Source organism: Colobus angolensis, unplaced genomic scaffold (assembly GCF_000951035.1).
Source record: "Colobus angolensis palliatus isolate OR3802 unplaced genomic scaffold, Cang.pa_1.0 Scaffold15, whole genome shotgun sequence".
Lineage (NCBI taxonomy): Eukaryota > Metazoa > Chordata > Mammalia > Primates > Cercopithecidae > Colobus > Colobus angolensis.
In genome coordinates, this window is record NW_012114599.1 from 16466323 (window position 1) to 16483469 (window position 17147).

The 17147-nt window shown below is 39.1% G+C and overlaps 1 protein-coding gene across 1 annotated transcript in view; it reads right to left on the reverse strand.

The window, feature by feature from the left end:
• LTBP1 (latent transforming growth factor beta binding protein 1) overlaps window positions 1-17147 on the reverse strand; it is a 282394-nt gene that overhangs the window by 183233 nt on the left and 82014 nt on the right. The window contains 2 exon segments of the mRNA XM_011935989.1: window positions 6616-6687; window positions 10412-10514. Of these exon segments, the coding sequence (XP_011791379.1) occupies window positions 6616-6687; window positions 10412-10514 (175 nt within the window).

A 17147-nucleotide genomic window follows, 5' to 3' on the forward strand; every position in this document is an offset into this window, starting at 1 on the left:
GTCTCTACTAAAAATACAAAAAATTAGCCGGATGTGGTGGTGCACACCTGTAGTCCCAGCTACTTGGGAGGCTGAGGCAGGGGAATCACTTGAACCCAGGAGGCAGAGATTGCAGTGAGCCAAAATTGTACTACTGCACTCCAGCCTGGCGACAGAGCGAGACTCTGTCAACAAAAAAAAAAAGAGAGAGAGAGTATAACGCTGGTTGGGCTTATTAATTATCTGTGTGACCTTGGGAAAGTTATTTACTTTCTCTGTGTCTCAGTGTCTAATTGGGACTAATAATGCCCAGATCTCATAGGATTGTTTGAAGATTAAACCAAGTACAAAGCATATGGACTAACTCATAGTAAATGATCAATAAAGGTTAGTTCCCTTTCCCTAAAACAGAACAAGACGGTTGATAGCATAAGTTCTGGCCTCATTCTACCTTGGTTTAATTCCTACATGTAGCACTTAAAAGCAATATGCTGTACAAATGACTTAGCTTCTCTAGGTCTCAATTTCTCCTGTAAAATGGGGTATAATGGTACCTACCTTAAAAAGAAATTTTAAAGGCTAATGGAGATAACTGACATAAAGTGCTTATTAAAAAAGCATCTGGCACACAGTAAATTTAGTTATTCAAATCAAATTAATTCATTAAATTATTTAGTTCTTTATTTCCCTCTTTATAAGTTTATGACTTCTGGGCTTACAAACATAGTTTATCATGAATCACTAAAAATATTTTAGTTTTATTTGTAAGTCACTGGTACTTGACCAAGTAAAATAAAGTTATAATAAGAGCTTCTCAGCCGGGCGTGGTGGCTCACATCTGTAATCCCAGTCCTTTGGGAGGCCGAGGTGGGCGGATCACAAGGTCAGGAGATCAACACCATCCTGACCAACATGGTGAAACCCTGCCTCTACTAAAAATACAAAACAATTAGCCAGATGTGGTGGTGCGTGCCTGTAATCCCAGCTACTCAGGAGGCTGAGGCAGGAGAATTGCTAGAATCCAGGAGGCAGAGGCTGCAGTGAGCCAAGATTATGCTGCTGCACTCCAGCCTGGTGACAGAGTGAGACTCTGTCAAAAAAAAAAAGAGCTTCTTATCTCATCAATAACAAATGAACCCCTTCTTCATCCACATCGAATCTATTTTTTAAAAATTGGGCCTCTGGGTTCACAAAAGTGAGTAAGACTGGGTCTTTGATGTCTGAGAAATCAGCCTGTCAGGAAAAGAAAGAGGTGAACAACAACATATAATGTGAATAAATAATTCCAACACAGAGTAAGAGGAAATCCTACCACTGTCTGGGAGACTCTCACGGTGGTTTTCACTAACAGTATGGCATGGAGCGTAAGCAGGAGACTGATCTTCAGGCCAAAAAGAGGACCTACTTGGAGGCGAGGTTTCTATATTTTCTGTTTAGAGGTACTATGTTAACTCTAAATAGACTGAAAAGTTAAACTGTTAAACTCCTGATTGCTCTAGGAATTCTAATATAAACAGTCTATTAGTTACTACATACATTATAATTCCTAGAGCACTCCCTTTAAAATAATACAAAAAGGCCAGGCACGGTAGCCCACACCTGTGATCCAGCACTTTTGGAGGCAGAGACGGGTGGATTGCTTGAGTCCAGGAATTCAAGACCAGCCTGGCCAACATGGTGAAACCCCATCTCTACTAAAAATACAAAAATTAGTCAGGTGTGTTGGTGCTACTCAGTTACTTAGGAGGTTGAAGCAGGAGAATCACTTGAACCCAGGAGGCGGAGGTTGCAGTGAGCTGAGATCATGCCACTGTACTCCAGCGTGGGCAATAAACAAGACTCTGTCTCAAAAAAAGAAAAAAAAAAAAAGGTAAAGTGATGCAAAAACGTATTGGTAAAAAGCCAGCAAATAAATTAAAATGGAATTCTAAGGAAAGGGCAAGAAATGAACCAAAAAATTCCTGATCAGACAAAGATGTTTAGATAGACCTACATCTAACCACATCAATAATTATGAAGTAGGAGATCAGCAGGACTTATTTTCTGAGCACTAATCATGACCCTGCTAATCAAAATAGGATGTAGCAGAAAAAAACGACCAGAACCAGCTGATGGCCATGAAGGCAACCTCTAGTCGCCCTCACTGCTCATTAGCATAAAGACACTCCCACCAGCACTATGACAGTTTACAAATGCCATGACAGTGACCCAGAAGTTATCTTACATGGTTCCGGGAACTCCTCCACTTATTTTCTAGAAAATTCTAAATAACCTGACCCTTAATTAGCATATTATTAACAGTGAGTATTAAATATAGCTAGCCAGCCATTTACAGGGACTGCTGCTCTGAATGGCTACTGTTGCTGTATGCTGCTGCTGCTGCTGCTACTATGCTGGGCCACCCCACCTGTGGGATAGCCCTGGTCTGTCTATGGAGCAGCCATTCTGTTGTACCTGCTACTAATAAACTTGCTTTCTTTCACTGCTGGCTCAGCCTTGAATTCTTTCCTGAGCAGAGCCAAAAACCCTCTCAGGCTAGGCCCCAATTATGGGGTATGCCTGGATCAATTACTTTAGATTATACTGCAATAAACACCCCTATTAAGAGGCAGAAATATCAGAATGTAGAAAAGAAGCAAGACTCAACTACATGTTTTCTATAAGACACCCATTGTAAAGGTAAAAAAAACACACACTGAAATTTGCCAGACATGAAAGAAAAACATTCATTCCATAATCGTAGCGGGCAATTTTAACACCTCTCTCAACAACTGATAGAACAAGAAAAATTTCACAAGTATTTGGATATTAAGCAATACATTTCTAAATAATCCATGGGTCAATAATAAAATCAGAATAATTTTTAAAAATTGAACTTATTATTGCAGCACCAGTCACAACAGCCAAGATATGGAATCAACCTAGGTGTCCAACAATAGATGAATGGATAAAGAAAATGTGGTGTATATACAAAACAGAATACTAGTCAGTCATAAAAAGAATGAAATCTGTCATTTGTATAGCATGGATGGAACTGGAGGACATTATGTTAAGTGAAATAAGCCAGGAACAGAAAGTTAAACACCACCTATTCTCACTCATATGTGGAAGCTAAAAAAAGTTGGTCTCATTGAAGTAAAAAGTAGAACAGAAGATAACTAGAGGCTGGTAAGGGTAGAGGGAAGGTGAAGGTAAAGAGAGATTTGTTAAAAGATACAAAATGACAGCTGATATGGTTTGGCTATATCCCCACCCAAATCTCATCTTGAATTCCCATGTGTCATGGGAGAGAGCTGGTAGGAGGTAATGAATCATGGGGACAAGTCGTTCCCTTGCTGTTCTTGTGACAGTAATTTTCGTGAGATCTGACAGTTTTAAGAAGAGGCGTTCCCCTGCACAAATTCTCCTTTTTTAGCCTGCTGCCATCCATGTAAGACGTGACTTGCTCTTCCTTGGCTTCCACCATGATTGTGAGGCTTCCTCAGCCATGTGGAACTGTAAGTCAGGTTAAATCTCTTTCTTTTGTAAAATGCCCAGTCTCGGGTATGTCTTTATCGGCAGCGTGAAAACGGACTAATGCCAACAGCTAAATAGGAGTAAGTTCTAGTGTTCCACAGCTACATAGTTTCAAATAGGTAGAAGGAAGATACACTGAATGTTCCAATTATAAATGTTCAAGATGATGTATTTGCTAAATACCCTGATCTGATCACTATACATTTTAAGTATCAAAACATCACTACATACCCCATAAATATGTATAATTATTATATGCTGATAAAAAATACAAGGAAATTCTTTTAAAACTTGAACTTAGAGATAAGAATATGACACAAAATTAAGGGACACAGTTAAAGTCAGAATCTAGACTGATAGAAATTTACTTTTATTTATATTTCAGGGAAAGAAGAAAGGCTGACATCAATGACCTAAGTATGCATCTGAAGAAATTGGAAACAGTAGCTATTGAATAAAAAAGTAGAGGAAAAGAAAACAAAGATCAGAAATCAGTGAAATAGACAAATGTTTTCAACAAGGCAAATAATTGATTCTTTCGGGGAAAAAGTTGGTAACATTGATAAATCACCGGCAAGCCTAATCCAAGAAAAACAAATATAGCACAAATAGCAATATAACTAAAAGGGACGGGGGTTGTTATATAAATTAAAAAGAAAACAAAAGAATATTAGGAAAACATTTCATATTAATAAATTTGACATTTTGGATAAAATGGCACTTTCTAAGGTAATACAGATTATCAAAACTGACACAAAGTAGTAATGGGAAATCTGAATAATAGTACAGCTATTAATTTGCTCCATAACTGAAACTTCAGGGCCAAATGTCTTCTCCTGTGAATTATTCCAAATACATAAGGAAGAAACAACACCATAAAACTATCTAAGAGAGAGTAAGCCTTCTGTCTTCAAGTATCTATGAATGGTAAAAAATGGCAAACAAATAAAAACACACCATACCTAGAGAACATATGTATATTTTATCCATTTGACATTAAGATAAATTAGAAGCATTCTGGAAAATGTATCAAACAATTAGCTATGCAGGATTGGAATAATGAAAGGTAAATAAGGACCCTCCTCTGTCCTCTAGTTTAATGGAACAACTACAAGACTTTTCTGCAGAATAGAGTTCCCCAACAACTTTGTAATGAAATGTCTTTGGAAGTACTGAGCTTCCCGTCCATACAGGTGATTTGACAGTTTCATAATAACTATTGGCCAGGGATATGATAGAGTATTTTTACCCTGAACAGTATATAAGGTTAGATGGCTCGTAGGCACATTCCAGTTCTATGATGCTATCATTACCATCTGTCCCCTGGGACAGAGACTGTGCATAAAAAGAAAGGAATTACAGCTCATTTTTTCCACATAAGTTTTAGCCCCTAGACACCTAGTTTCCTGAAGTGTCCCCTGTGATTAGGTATGTCTTGTTTTGTAAGACAGTTAATCATTTAGTGGCATGTTTACAAACATTTAAAGGCGTGTTTATAAGGCAGCCATTATATTTCCCTTCAGTCTATACTTCTGAGTGCTAAACACACTCATGTTTCTAGGCCCTTCACAAACTTGGTTGACTTTATTAACCAAAAGACAATAATGAACACTGAACATCCAAACCCCAAAATCAGTCTGACGGGCACAGTGTACAAGGTTGTTACTTCCACTGCCCTGTTCATTCTCTTTCTACTAATGCATTCTACAAATGTGCTAAGGCTATAGACTTCTATCCAAATCTATAAAACAATAACTTGGTTTATACTGTAAAATATGAATCTTAAAATCTATTCATTATTTAATTTAACCTACTCATTCATCCATCTAATTCTGACTCTAAAATAATGCAGATTAATCCAATATTCCCATGTTACTAAGTTTTACAGATGTTTCTCAAAATGCGTCATGGGTGGCCTCTCCTTAAGTGGTTAATTCTAATTTTCTCAACATTCTGTGACATATGATGAGGGCTTACAATATTTTTAAGAAAAAGTCTTTTAAAGACAGAATATATGTGCATTTCTAAAGAAAATTCTTTTATGTTAACAAAGACTCTACACATCAAAAAAGTTACACAGATGCAGCACTATAGACAATTTAATTGAGAAAATTCTCAGATAATCAAGATATTCCTTTGACATGAGCCATTTGAATAGGGGGTTAACCTATACTCTGTAACATGACCTTAATCTACTCTATCCTAAATACATATGCTGGTCAAGGATACAGAGCCTCACAACACAAGTCAGAAGACATGTGCCATGTTCTCAACATGGCTTTTGGTTCTATTAGACTCTGGGAGGCTCTCTGCTTTCTCAGTTTCAATGTACACGTATTTCCAAGTTACTAATAACATCTTCATCCTAGACATGTAAGGGAAATTAGAAGCATTGATCTTCCCATAAAGTAACTAAAACAAAATATGATATCATATTGGGTACTAAACTAGGCCTTGGTAAACTCAAGTTATAATCTGAGCTCTATGCTGCCACAAGAAAGTCACTTAACCTCTATGGGCTTGAGTTTTCTTATTTATAGACACTGGACCAGACAATCTCCCAGCTTCCCCCTGCTTGTACAACTTTGCTGTACTGTTCAACATAAACTGAGCAAAAGTACTCAGGGCATTTCACACTTAGCTACATAGCTTTTCTTCCTGCCTAGGCAAAATGTGTTTACTCTGATATCTAGTTCCTGAGATGACCAGCAACATTTCGATGAGAGGAGAAAAGGGAACTCTGCTGCCCAACCATGCACTGGCAATGAAGTAGAAGTGCCAGGTACATGTGGGTGTATGCAAGCACATATGTGCACATGCCCATGCAAGGATATGACTACCATGGAAACCACACGTGCTCTCTAATGTGATCCAAACTCTTTTAGATTCTATCCAAACTCTTTTAGATTAAAAACTTGCAGCAAGTGTCAGTGGTAATAAAGCAATTCCAATAACCATACTTTAAACTTATTTCCTTCTATTTCCTTAGCCAAAAGGAGTGAACATGAGGTGGTTCACTGTGACAGGCCGGGCGAATGAGCAAGCTGTGGCAAACAACTGACGTTTCTAAAAAGCCAAAACAACTTTTGAGTCCACATCAATGAATTCAGTTAGTCTTACCTTGGCAAAACGTGTTGTTAACCCGCTTATAACCTGGTAGGCATTCCATCATTTGGTTGTATCCATGATAAGCTGTAAGGGAAGAAATGCTTTGTTACACACTTAGTTTACATTCTTACAATCTTAGACTATTATAAGCGACATCTGAAGCCATTTAAGGCATCAGCAGACTGATTTATTCATTTATTAATATAAGTAACCAATACCAATGTATATCTCCATAATTTCTTTCCCATTCTGCTTATTTTTCAGGATACTTCTTATTTTGCAACAAAGTCCCAAGAAGTTATCAGTAAATCTTTATCATGTTAACTGAAACAATCTTGAGATTGTTGTACATTTTCTTCTAATTAGTGATTATGTATTTCCATCACAAAGGATCTATTCCTCCCCAGTGATGTGCTTCAGGGTTTGGATTTTCTTCTCCATTGTAGGTAGGGTTACTACATGTCCTGGAACATTCTGGGTGATGTCTGTTATTCCAGCAAAGTTAATTAACAGTACTTTACTCCCCAAAGTGTCCCAGTTTAGACAATAAATTATACACTCATCCTAATTACTGGCTCGGGTATCCCAGTCATGAGATGATTCTTAAGATTATGAACCTGAGAAGAATAGGCAGGTGATGAGAGGAAGTCAGGAAATTAAAAGGGCTGCACTCAGAATAGGCAAACAGTACAAATGTTGCAATCACCAACTTCTCAACAAAATTCTATTTCCTGAGATTCTGATACTCTTGAGTGAGACCTGAGAGACCACCTGGCATAGTGAATGCAGCCAAAGTTCTGGGATGTGGCAGAAGTGGGTTTCAAATCCTCTTCCTATCAATAGCTGTGACCTTGGGAAACAAGCCTCTTGGGTTTCACAGAGAAATTCTCTACAATGAGGGTAATTCCCATCTACTGAGCACTGAAGAGTACTTCCACAGTTTAGAGAGAATTCATGAAAAATGCCTACCACAGGGCCTAAGTGTGACAAGCACTCCCAAAATGTCAAATGCCATTGCTATGTCCTGCAATAAGGAATTCTATTAAGAGAATACTATGCAACAGAAAACAAGCTATGATCAAAATGGGATGAAAGATTAGACCACTAAAAAGACTTGAAAGAGGAGTAAAAGGGGAAAGTAAAAAATAAAAAGGGAAATTTTCTATTAAAAAATAAAATTATTTCAGCCTCCCCATATGAGCTTTATCTGTCACCACTAAACGAACAGGGTGAATATGTACTGGGCTGTCCCTGTTCTCCTTCAATTCTTTTCTTTGCTGTATTTTCCCTCTCTTCAGATTCCCCCAGATGACCAAAAGAGATCAGAGTGAGGCGTTTGGGAAAGGCAAATTAAAAGAGGTGAGTTATGGGCGTGTGGGAGTCCCCCCATTCAGCTCCTTGGCCTCATGTCTGTCTTGTCCCATAGACCTCTGGAGCACGCTTCCTGCAGAGATTGTGGGATCTCTGGCTACAAATTCCTCAAAGACAAAAGAGATGGATATTAACTTGTTTTAGAAGTTTCAACAGTCATCTACTTCAAGGCAGAGAGCCAGACCAGGCAATCTCTTACAGTCCTCCTCAGCTTAGGATTTTATGTTCATTTTCTTCTCAAAAGTTTTAAAGGACAAGTGACTTGTTCATGCTAAGCACATTTCTAATGGGTCACAAACTATTTAATGAAATCATTTACAGATTTAAAATTAAGTGTTCAAGGCAAAAACAAAAACAAAAACAAAACAGAAAAACAACAAAAAAAGATCAACAATGAAAGGCCGTTCTGTATGTGGCTAAACAAAAACTTCAAATGTTAAATAAAAGCCACTTGAAAAGTAAAGTTTGAACTAATTTGAGTGGAAAAAAAAAAAAAAAAAAGAGGTGTGGAACACAAAACCATAGCGGAGAAAGCCAAGGGAAGTCTGCTTCCTTCCAAACTGAGTAGGATTTAGAGAGGAGTCCCAACCAAAGAAAGGAAAACTTTTTAAATGACACAGGAAGAATGTGACCCTGAGTGTGTTTCTTGGGAGTGAGTCACATAAGACAGCACAAACAGAATAAATGTCAAAATGTTAATAGTTTACTTCATTCATAGTCCACATTGCCCTCCCTGAAGTGAAAGCAGTTTCTTCAATTTTATACATTAAATGAGCCAACATATGGATTTATTTTCATCAACATTTAGTTAAAAGTGACAGAAACTTTGCATTTTCACATTCAACTAAGTTCTTATCAAGATTAAAATATAGAGCTCACAAACCACAGAAATCAATGAACTCATCTTAGATAAAAATGACGCAATTCTAGACAAAAATGACAAAAGGTCAAGAGTGGAAGTTAGGGATTAAAAAAAAAAAAAGGACAGTAGCAGTCGCTTTACCTTAAATGTCTATCACATCCCTGCTACTTTGGGGTTTAGACACGAGAGAAAAGAGAGGCAGCTCAGCAAAAGATACACAAAGAAGGGGGTAAATGAAAAAGAAAAATAAGAAAGATGGGGAAAGTATTTAATACTAGAGAACATAGACTTAGCCCCAAAACAAAGTTCTGTGAACCTGAATTCCCTCATCCTTAATCCTTCCACCCAACAGTGGAAAACATATCATCCCCCTCAATATTCCTACAGACAGACAGACACAGTAAACAAAGGAGAGGCAGGTTTAAGGAAAAAAAAAGAGGGCAATGCCTTTTCAACGTTTTAGCTATAGATTCCTGTTTAATGATCCACAAGACTCAATAGTAAATGAAAGAGCTGGGAATCAAACTCAGGTCTACCTAACTTCAAACACTAAAATTTTTAAATCAAACCAAATGTATCACAGCTATCCCTTTGGTCAGGTTGCCAAAATAATTTTAAGCAAATGGATCTTCCAGTGAGGATGAACCATCACACTCAACCTACTTCCTGGAAATCCACATTGCAAATGATCATCAAATCAGCTTAGAACATCTACTTGGAAAATTCTCTCAGTACTGAAAATGTCCTTATTTACGTGGATTATTTTTGTAAATGAAGAATTCATTAATTATGAGGAACTTTAGTGAAAAGTTCCTCATAATTTCTGGATATTAGAAATCAGTTATCCAGAGTTACTACTACATTGAAAAACTAAAGGTACAAATTATTGTTGGTAAGAGAGTATTAAAAACGTGTAAACCTGATTTATTCAAATCAGTATGTTCTGAAAAATACTTTAAAAACAAATCGAAGCCTGGGGGTGTTGATATACATTAATGTTGCTGAGGTCTGTGACAGCATAAAACCAGTGTTAGAAAAAATGGGAAAGAATTGTGTCTTAGTGATTACAAGTTTCTCTTTTACAAATCAACAACCAATTATTTCTCCATTTCAGCTTTCCTTTTAATGACATTTGAAAACCGATAACATAACAAAAACTATAACATAAGTTGTGGATATTAATAAAAATCTCATTTAAGGAATTTAAACCTAGGAAATAACAACTGCACTGACTTTTTATAGGGTTTGAAACATTTATTCAACATTTTAAGAGATCTTATTTTCTCTTCCCCTGAGACAAAAAGTCCATTTTAGCTCATTACCGCTTAAGACTTTTTTTTCCCATAAGTACTCCAACTGAAGAGGATAATTAATAACTGTGCTTATTACAAAATAATTGACATGAAAACTTTTTCAGACTTGCAAATTTTCTGGAAATGCGTATTATAGTACTACATTCTAGAATTCAGTAAGAGAGTTATTTGAAAGTCTAATATTGCCTCATCATTAAACGAGTAGTCATAAAAAACAGATATGCTACATTGACCTGCAAAGGAGTGAGGAAACATTACTTACATGGTTTCTTGGGGCATTTCTGGCATTTGTTAAAGCCCCAGGAGGTACCCACAGTTCCACAGCAGTCCTCTTGCTTTGAAAGGCCAGGGAGCGCTTTGCCACACTGCAATGATTAGGTGTGAAATATGAAGGTTAATTGAGTGCAGGATGCCCAGCCCCAGAGCACTGCTGTACCTCACAGTCACACTATAAACCAGTTCCCTTGTTATCGACACAATTAGAAAGGAAAAAAACTGTAAAACTTGGAAAGAAAATACCTGGACAGAAATCAATACAACACAAAAATGAACAAGTACATTTCCAAATGAGAGCACCTTGGAATACCAAGTCTAAGAAGTCTTAGACTTAGACCTTGGAAATATCCAGTCTAAGAAAATCTGTCAGTGCTCAGAGTACTTTACAAAACTTATGTTTCCAATGCCTTTTTTTCTTAATAAGAGCCTCATAATGTGTAAGATCAATATAGGCTTTTTAGATTTTAGTTGTATCTGTCTGTTTAAATCTCTTGTGTGGATCATCTGGGAACAGAACTCTAAGGGTATGGCATGTGTGTAAAATGGGAGAAGATGGCACAGGTCCCACCTACAAGAGGCTTCTGATCTTTCTATAACCCCAAGGCCTGGGCACTGACAGGACAGAAGAAACAATTACTGGCTGGGCCAAATCAGCTCTAGCAGAGACGAAGGCTCCAGGCAGCCAAGTGTTCTGACCCAGGGAGGTCAGCCAAGCTAGGAAGGTGCCAGCATGTTTAAGCAAGACCGGCTTGAGCAGGCAGAAGAGCAGGACTTACAGGCTACTGGTGCAACACGGTTGTCCAGTGTTAAGACCAGGTAAGACTCCTGGTCAACCATAGGAAGTGAGAAAAAGCTGAGAGGCAAGGGCCTAAAGTTAGACCTCCTCAGTGGGGCAAGGAAGTGCCTAAAAAAACAGATCCTGCTCTGTGGACCCATCCAAAGCCCAGCCTGAGGGGAGGACCACCTGACTCTCCACCCCTGCTGTGCAGGCTAACACAGCCCACATTTTTGTCTCCTGTGTAAACGCAGAGCATCCAAGGGGTTATTCTGCCTTCCTCTGTCTCAGTCTCTACAAAAATCCTCTCAACAGTTTCCAGAGTTGTCTTTCCAATCTGATCCAAACCTGATCACATTACTGATTAAAAACGTTCACTGACTCTCCATTGTCTGAAAACTGCACACTCTGGGATGATCTATAAGGTTCTTCCTATTCCCACCTGAGGCAATCTCTTGTCCCCATCCACCTCTATCCTGCAGACATACCAAAGGGCTCTTTATTTTCTGAACAAACCATGTCCTTCCAAAAGAAGCATGTCTCCCTGGAACACTCTCTCCTTTTCTCTTTCCCAGAATAGACTTTATTCAACCCTTGAGATGTATTAATAGCTCTGAGAACCATCACTATGAAACCTCCCCTATCTCCTTAATTCCAATGAGTTCCTCCCTCCTTTTTATCCCACAGCAATGTCTATATAGTCTACTGCCTCTGCGATGCATTTCTGTTAAATGCATATGTATCTTATGTTTATATTCCAGTACACAGTACATGTTGCAAATGCTCAGGAAACGCTGCATGAAGAAAGGAACAAACAACCTAGGGAACTAAGGAACAAGCTAGTTGTAGGCCATCCAGACAAGTAATGGAGGGGTCAGGCATGGTGGCTCATGCCTGTAATCCCAGCACTTTGGGAGCCCAAGGCGGGCACATCATGAGGTCAGGAGATCGAGACCATCCTGGCCAACATGGTGAAACCCTGTCTCTACGAAAATACAAAAAATTAGCCGGGCGTGGTGGTGCATGCCTCTAGTCCCAGCTACTCAAGAGGCTGAGGCAGGGGAATCACTTGAACCCGGGAGGCAGAGATTGCAGTGAGCCAAGATTGCACCACTGCACGCCAGCCTGGCGACAAAGAGACTCCGTCTCAAAAAAAAAAAAAACAAGAAAACCAATGGAAGTTTAGCATCCATACCCCAGGCTAGTGAGCAGTGTGTGGTGACAGAAGGTCCAGGCAGGTGGTGGCCCTCAGAAGGACAGCAGGTAGTAGACACCAGTCACCTGGCAGGCCTCCAGGGACAGCGTTTCTTTCCCGCCAGGTCCAAGCATGCAGCATTCTGATTAAGGCTCTAAGTGACTACATATCCAAATTGTAAAACAAGACCAAACCACAGAAGGCCCAGCTAAGTTTTAGTTACATCATAGCTTTGATGTTCTAAGGTTTCATTATTTTTAATGATTTCAACAGGATGCTGTGTGCTCTCTAACAGCAGTATACGATAGTGATTAAAAATGTGACTCAGGAGTTAGAGAGGCCTGAGTATGAATTCTGACTGTAGGATTTCTTGCATGCATTATCTTAGACATTTTCCTACCCATAACATAGATTGCATAATAGTATCTTTCTCACAGGGTCATGAAATATGAAAGAAAAAAGGCACGTGCAATGCTGAACATCATAGCTGAGCACTTACATGTGTCAGGTATCATTACCATTATCATTATTATTATTATTATTGATAAAAGCTCCCTACTCCAGATGTCCCATTTGAAGCCCCTAATGTTTGTCGGATTCCTCAGGGAGTAGAAGGCGTGTGAGTGAAGTAGATTGTAAATGGTCCTGTCAATCAAACAGGTTAGTCTAATCGCCCTCTCCAAAGTACCAGACTCCATAAAAAATGACCCTGAGACAAAATGAATTTCCCTAATAAAGCTGGTGTTGAAGACCTTCTGAGTTAAGCAAAAGTAGGCATACCAAAACAATTGCTTTTTTCTTTTAGATGAACTTGAAAAAACACGTAATTCTGGGGAAGGCACTGAAAAAAGCCCTAGTGTAAGTCAGCAAAGCCCAAGACCATCACATCTCATGAAACCGGGGCAGTAACTCCTGTAGACACGTGACACGCATTCCTTGAGATAAGGAAATTCTCTCATAAAACGACACAACTGGATAAACAATGAGGGACGTTGTGTGCCAGATACCAACGCACTGACTCGGAGAAGTCTGTTTGGAGACAGGGCTCTCAGAGAAGTGTTTAAACCACGTGCAGTGAGGGAAAGTCCCCGAGGCTGGAACAGCGGTGGGGCCACAGATGAATAGTCTCAGACATGGGGGAAGACTGGACCAAAAGAAATACGATAAAGTGGTAGGTGGGCAGGTAGTCCCAGAGATAGCGAAACAAACATGCATCCGCATGTACACGCAGAGTGGGGAGAGGAAGAGGGAGAGACACATCCAACGTGAGAACAAACGGGAACCTGAGAGAAGACAGGCACATACTCAGGGCTGGAATCAGGTAGTTTCCATACTCCTTGAGCTTAATCACAAAACATATAACCCTGAAATATGAAGGACTGAAGGGAGGAAAGGGCAACAATGACCCAGGCCTAAGACTGGGAACAAAATGATTCTGTAAAAACACAGAGGTCCCCACTGTTGCAACCTGGCTGCCAAAGCATGCTTAGGGTTTATTTCCAGTTTTATAAAATTGTTGTAAGACACCAGTTCACATCATATACAGATCATTCTTATACTGGACTCTTTAGGTTCGTCTTCTAATCAAGCAAAACACTCAACACTTGCTGATTTTATATGCTCAAAATGTTAGAGGCAGTTAAAATCCAATTTTCACCTTGGATTCCTAGAATGTTTTATTGGGTAGGGCAAAAATAAATCATTTTTTCTCAACCGGGCCTCCAGAAAGGTACAAGGTTTTCATTACATGATTCAGGCCGCTTTATCCCATGGCTTTGTTTTTGCAGGTCCACAGCCAAGAGCAGCATAAGCCATCCACATTGATTAAATAAATGGTAGTGTAAGTGGTACCACAACACTGTGTGTGTCTTGAAACTGGGTCTGCACAGTATAAGAATAAGCTACAAGAGATGAAGTCACGGTTATAACAAGACTGAAAGTTCTCCATATGCCTTTCGGTTATTTAACTATGAAGAGGCTTCGATGTGCAGCCAGAAACTTCATCTGAGAGATTTTTGTGGCCATACTCAGAGTTCTCACCCAAGAGATCACTGAACACCACAGGGTCTCACCTGGATGTAAGAAATGCCTAGAAGAAAAGAAGGTAGAGGAAAGATCTTCTCTCTCCCACACCAAAAGGCCACACTGAAGAGAATCACATGGAACAGGATGAGATCAGCATTCAGAAAATCCTTGTCTATGACTGCTAGGTTCTGCTCTTTGGTGAGAGTAATCATGTGCATATAGGCTCACGCTAACTATATTTTTACGCACAGATTGAGGTGATGTTTTACAAGTTAAAAACACACATGGAATTCCTCCTTTGTGAATTATTCACTACCTTAACATGGAAAACTTCATCATTTCAGGATGTGTCTTACAAATAAGCAATCCTGGAGAAATGTGCTAAATTTACAACCTGATATTTAGCTAAGTCAAGTCCAAAACAAAAATCCTATCGGGTCAAACAGGCTATAATGCCTCAAAAAGTTCACACAACCTTGGGCTGCAGATTAACAGACACTACAACCCTACACAGCTGTCCCAGGATTCAGCCCATGCATGACCTAGCTGAAGCAGTGCAAGCAGAGAAATGAAAGTTCTGGCAACCAAGTCCTGTGAGGATCAACTGAGGAAAGGAGGAATGGTGAGACTACGTGCAGACATGACAGCAGTGTTCAGATACCCTGAGCAAGAAGAAGCTTGCTGCATGATAAACGTCCAGGTTGAGGATCTCTGATCCAAAATGCTTGGGACTAGAAGTATTTTAGATTTCAGTTATTTTCAGATTTTAGGATATTTGCAAATACTTACCAGTTGAGCATCCCAAATCCAAAAGTGCAAAATCTAAATTGTTCCAACGAGCATTTCCTTGGAGTTTTATGTTGGTGCTCAAAACATTTTGGATTCTGGAGCCTTTTGGATTTCAGACTGTTGGATTTGGGATGCTTAACTTGTATTGGCAGGACTAAAGGCTACAAATCATAGAAAGAGTGGATTCAACCTCATTAAGTAGAAGATCCTTTCAACAGTTAATGCTCCTTAACAATGGAAGATGCTGACTTCACTAGGAACTGACCATGGAAAACCATCTCTCAGGGATGCCCAGGATTTGAAGCAGATGACCTTTACAATTTCTGCAAGGTCTAAGGTTCTGTGGTCACTACATACTGATGGGTTACATTATCACATCTAGGAAATACAAGTTACTACGCACCACAGCAGAACTCAAGTGTTTCTGCTGCTCTCACATCTATAATAGGACTGCGTCTGGGCAGACGGCCTCCTAACCATCTCCTTTTGTCTTATCTCCTCCTCCCTCATTTCGACATCTCTAGAGTTGCTCATGCTGCCTGGGCCTCTAACTTCAGGACTTATACAAATAAGGCAAAAGAAAGAAAAACAAACAAAGCTACTCCCATCCCTGATTCACCAGTACACTGGTCATGAATCCCGGAACATTGAGTGCATGAAAATAACTTTTCAACCCTTCTTACGTGCGCATCTGTATGAACCCTGTGATTCAGATGGTAAGGCTATTCAAGAATCATTACAATTATTCCACAAATATCTATGTTACTGCATTTACAACACAAAATTATTATAAGCAACAGTGAAAAAAACTTTTAATTTTGAAGCTAGCTGTCAAAAATTACAGATTGTAGGGTAATGTATGCAATCTAAATCTTGGCCTGATTGGGAACACATACCTTCAGACTTTAATCTCATTTTGAGGTAATACTGTAGCACTTCCCTGATATTCAAAGTTGGGCTGTGATCACAGTCACTTTTACATCTCCCAGTCAAACCAAGGCTTGCAATTTTTGTCAATTAAAAAGTCACCACTGGAGTTGCTTCAGAGCTGAATGATGATTTGAAGAGATTGTGATAGATGGTGGAGTATGGTTTCACAAGGTTTTAGAAGATTTAATTTTCAGGTATTACAATTGCTGGTACCTATAGTACCTGCAATGCACCCTCATTCAAAGAATGTTTGCTACACTGTGCAGAGTCCTGGGGAAGGAGAATCCAGCAGTGGTGGTAAGAAAAGAGTGCTGGACTGGAATCATCAGACTTGGATTGAAATCCCGGATACTTCTTACTAGCAGTGAGAAGTTCAGCAGATCATCCAACCTCTGAGTCAGTAATCCTAACCCCAAAGGATTGTGAGATTAAATGATACTTATCCAATCAAGATACTGGGACTCCATCAACCCCTGTGTGGGGATCAGAAAAGGGCAGCTCTAGGATGTGACCCGCACCAGGACATAGAGTTTGATGAGCAGAGCATGGGCTGGACTCCAGACTCCAATCATCTTCCCTCAACTGGTGTCTGGTGTGGGTAAAACCTACAACCAGCATTAAAGTACTGGCCATTTGATAAACTCTCAGGACACATTTATTAAAAGTGTTCAGATATTTATCTATTAAAAGGGCCACTCCATAAAGATAACCACATGTCAGGAACCCATTACTTCATCTTACTATTTAAAAACACTAAAAAATGATAAACTGAAATACTCTTATGAATTATCTTCATTACATGTATATAACTCATTTTATTACGCTATGAAGGACTATTATACAATGAAGTATAAAATATTTTAAGGTTGATATTGGCTGTGGGTTTGTCATAAATAGCTCTTATTATTTTGAGATACGTTCCATCAATACCGAATTTATTGAGAGTTTTTAGCATGAAGGGCTGTTGAATTTTGTCAAAGGCCTTTTCTGCATCTATTGAGATAATCA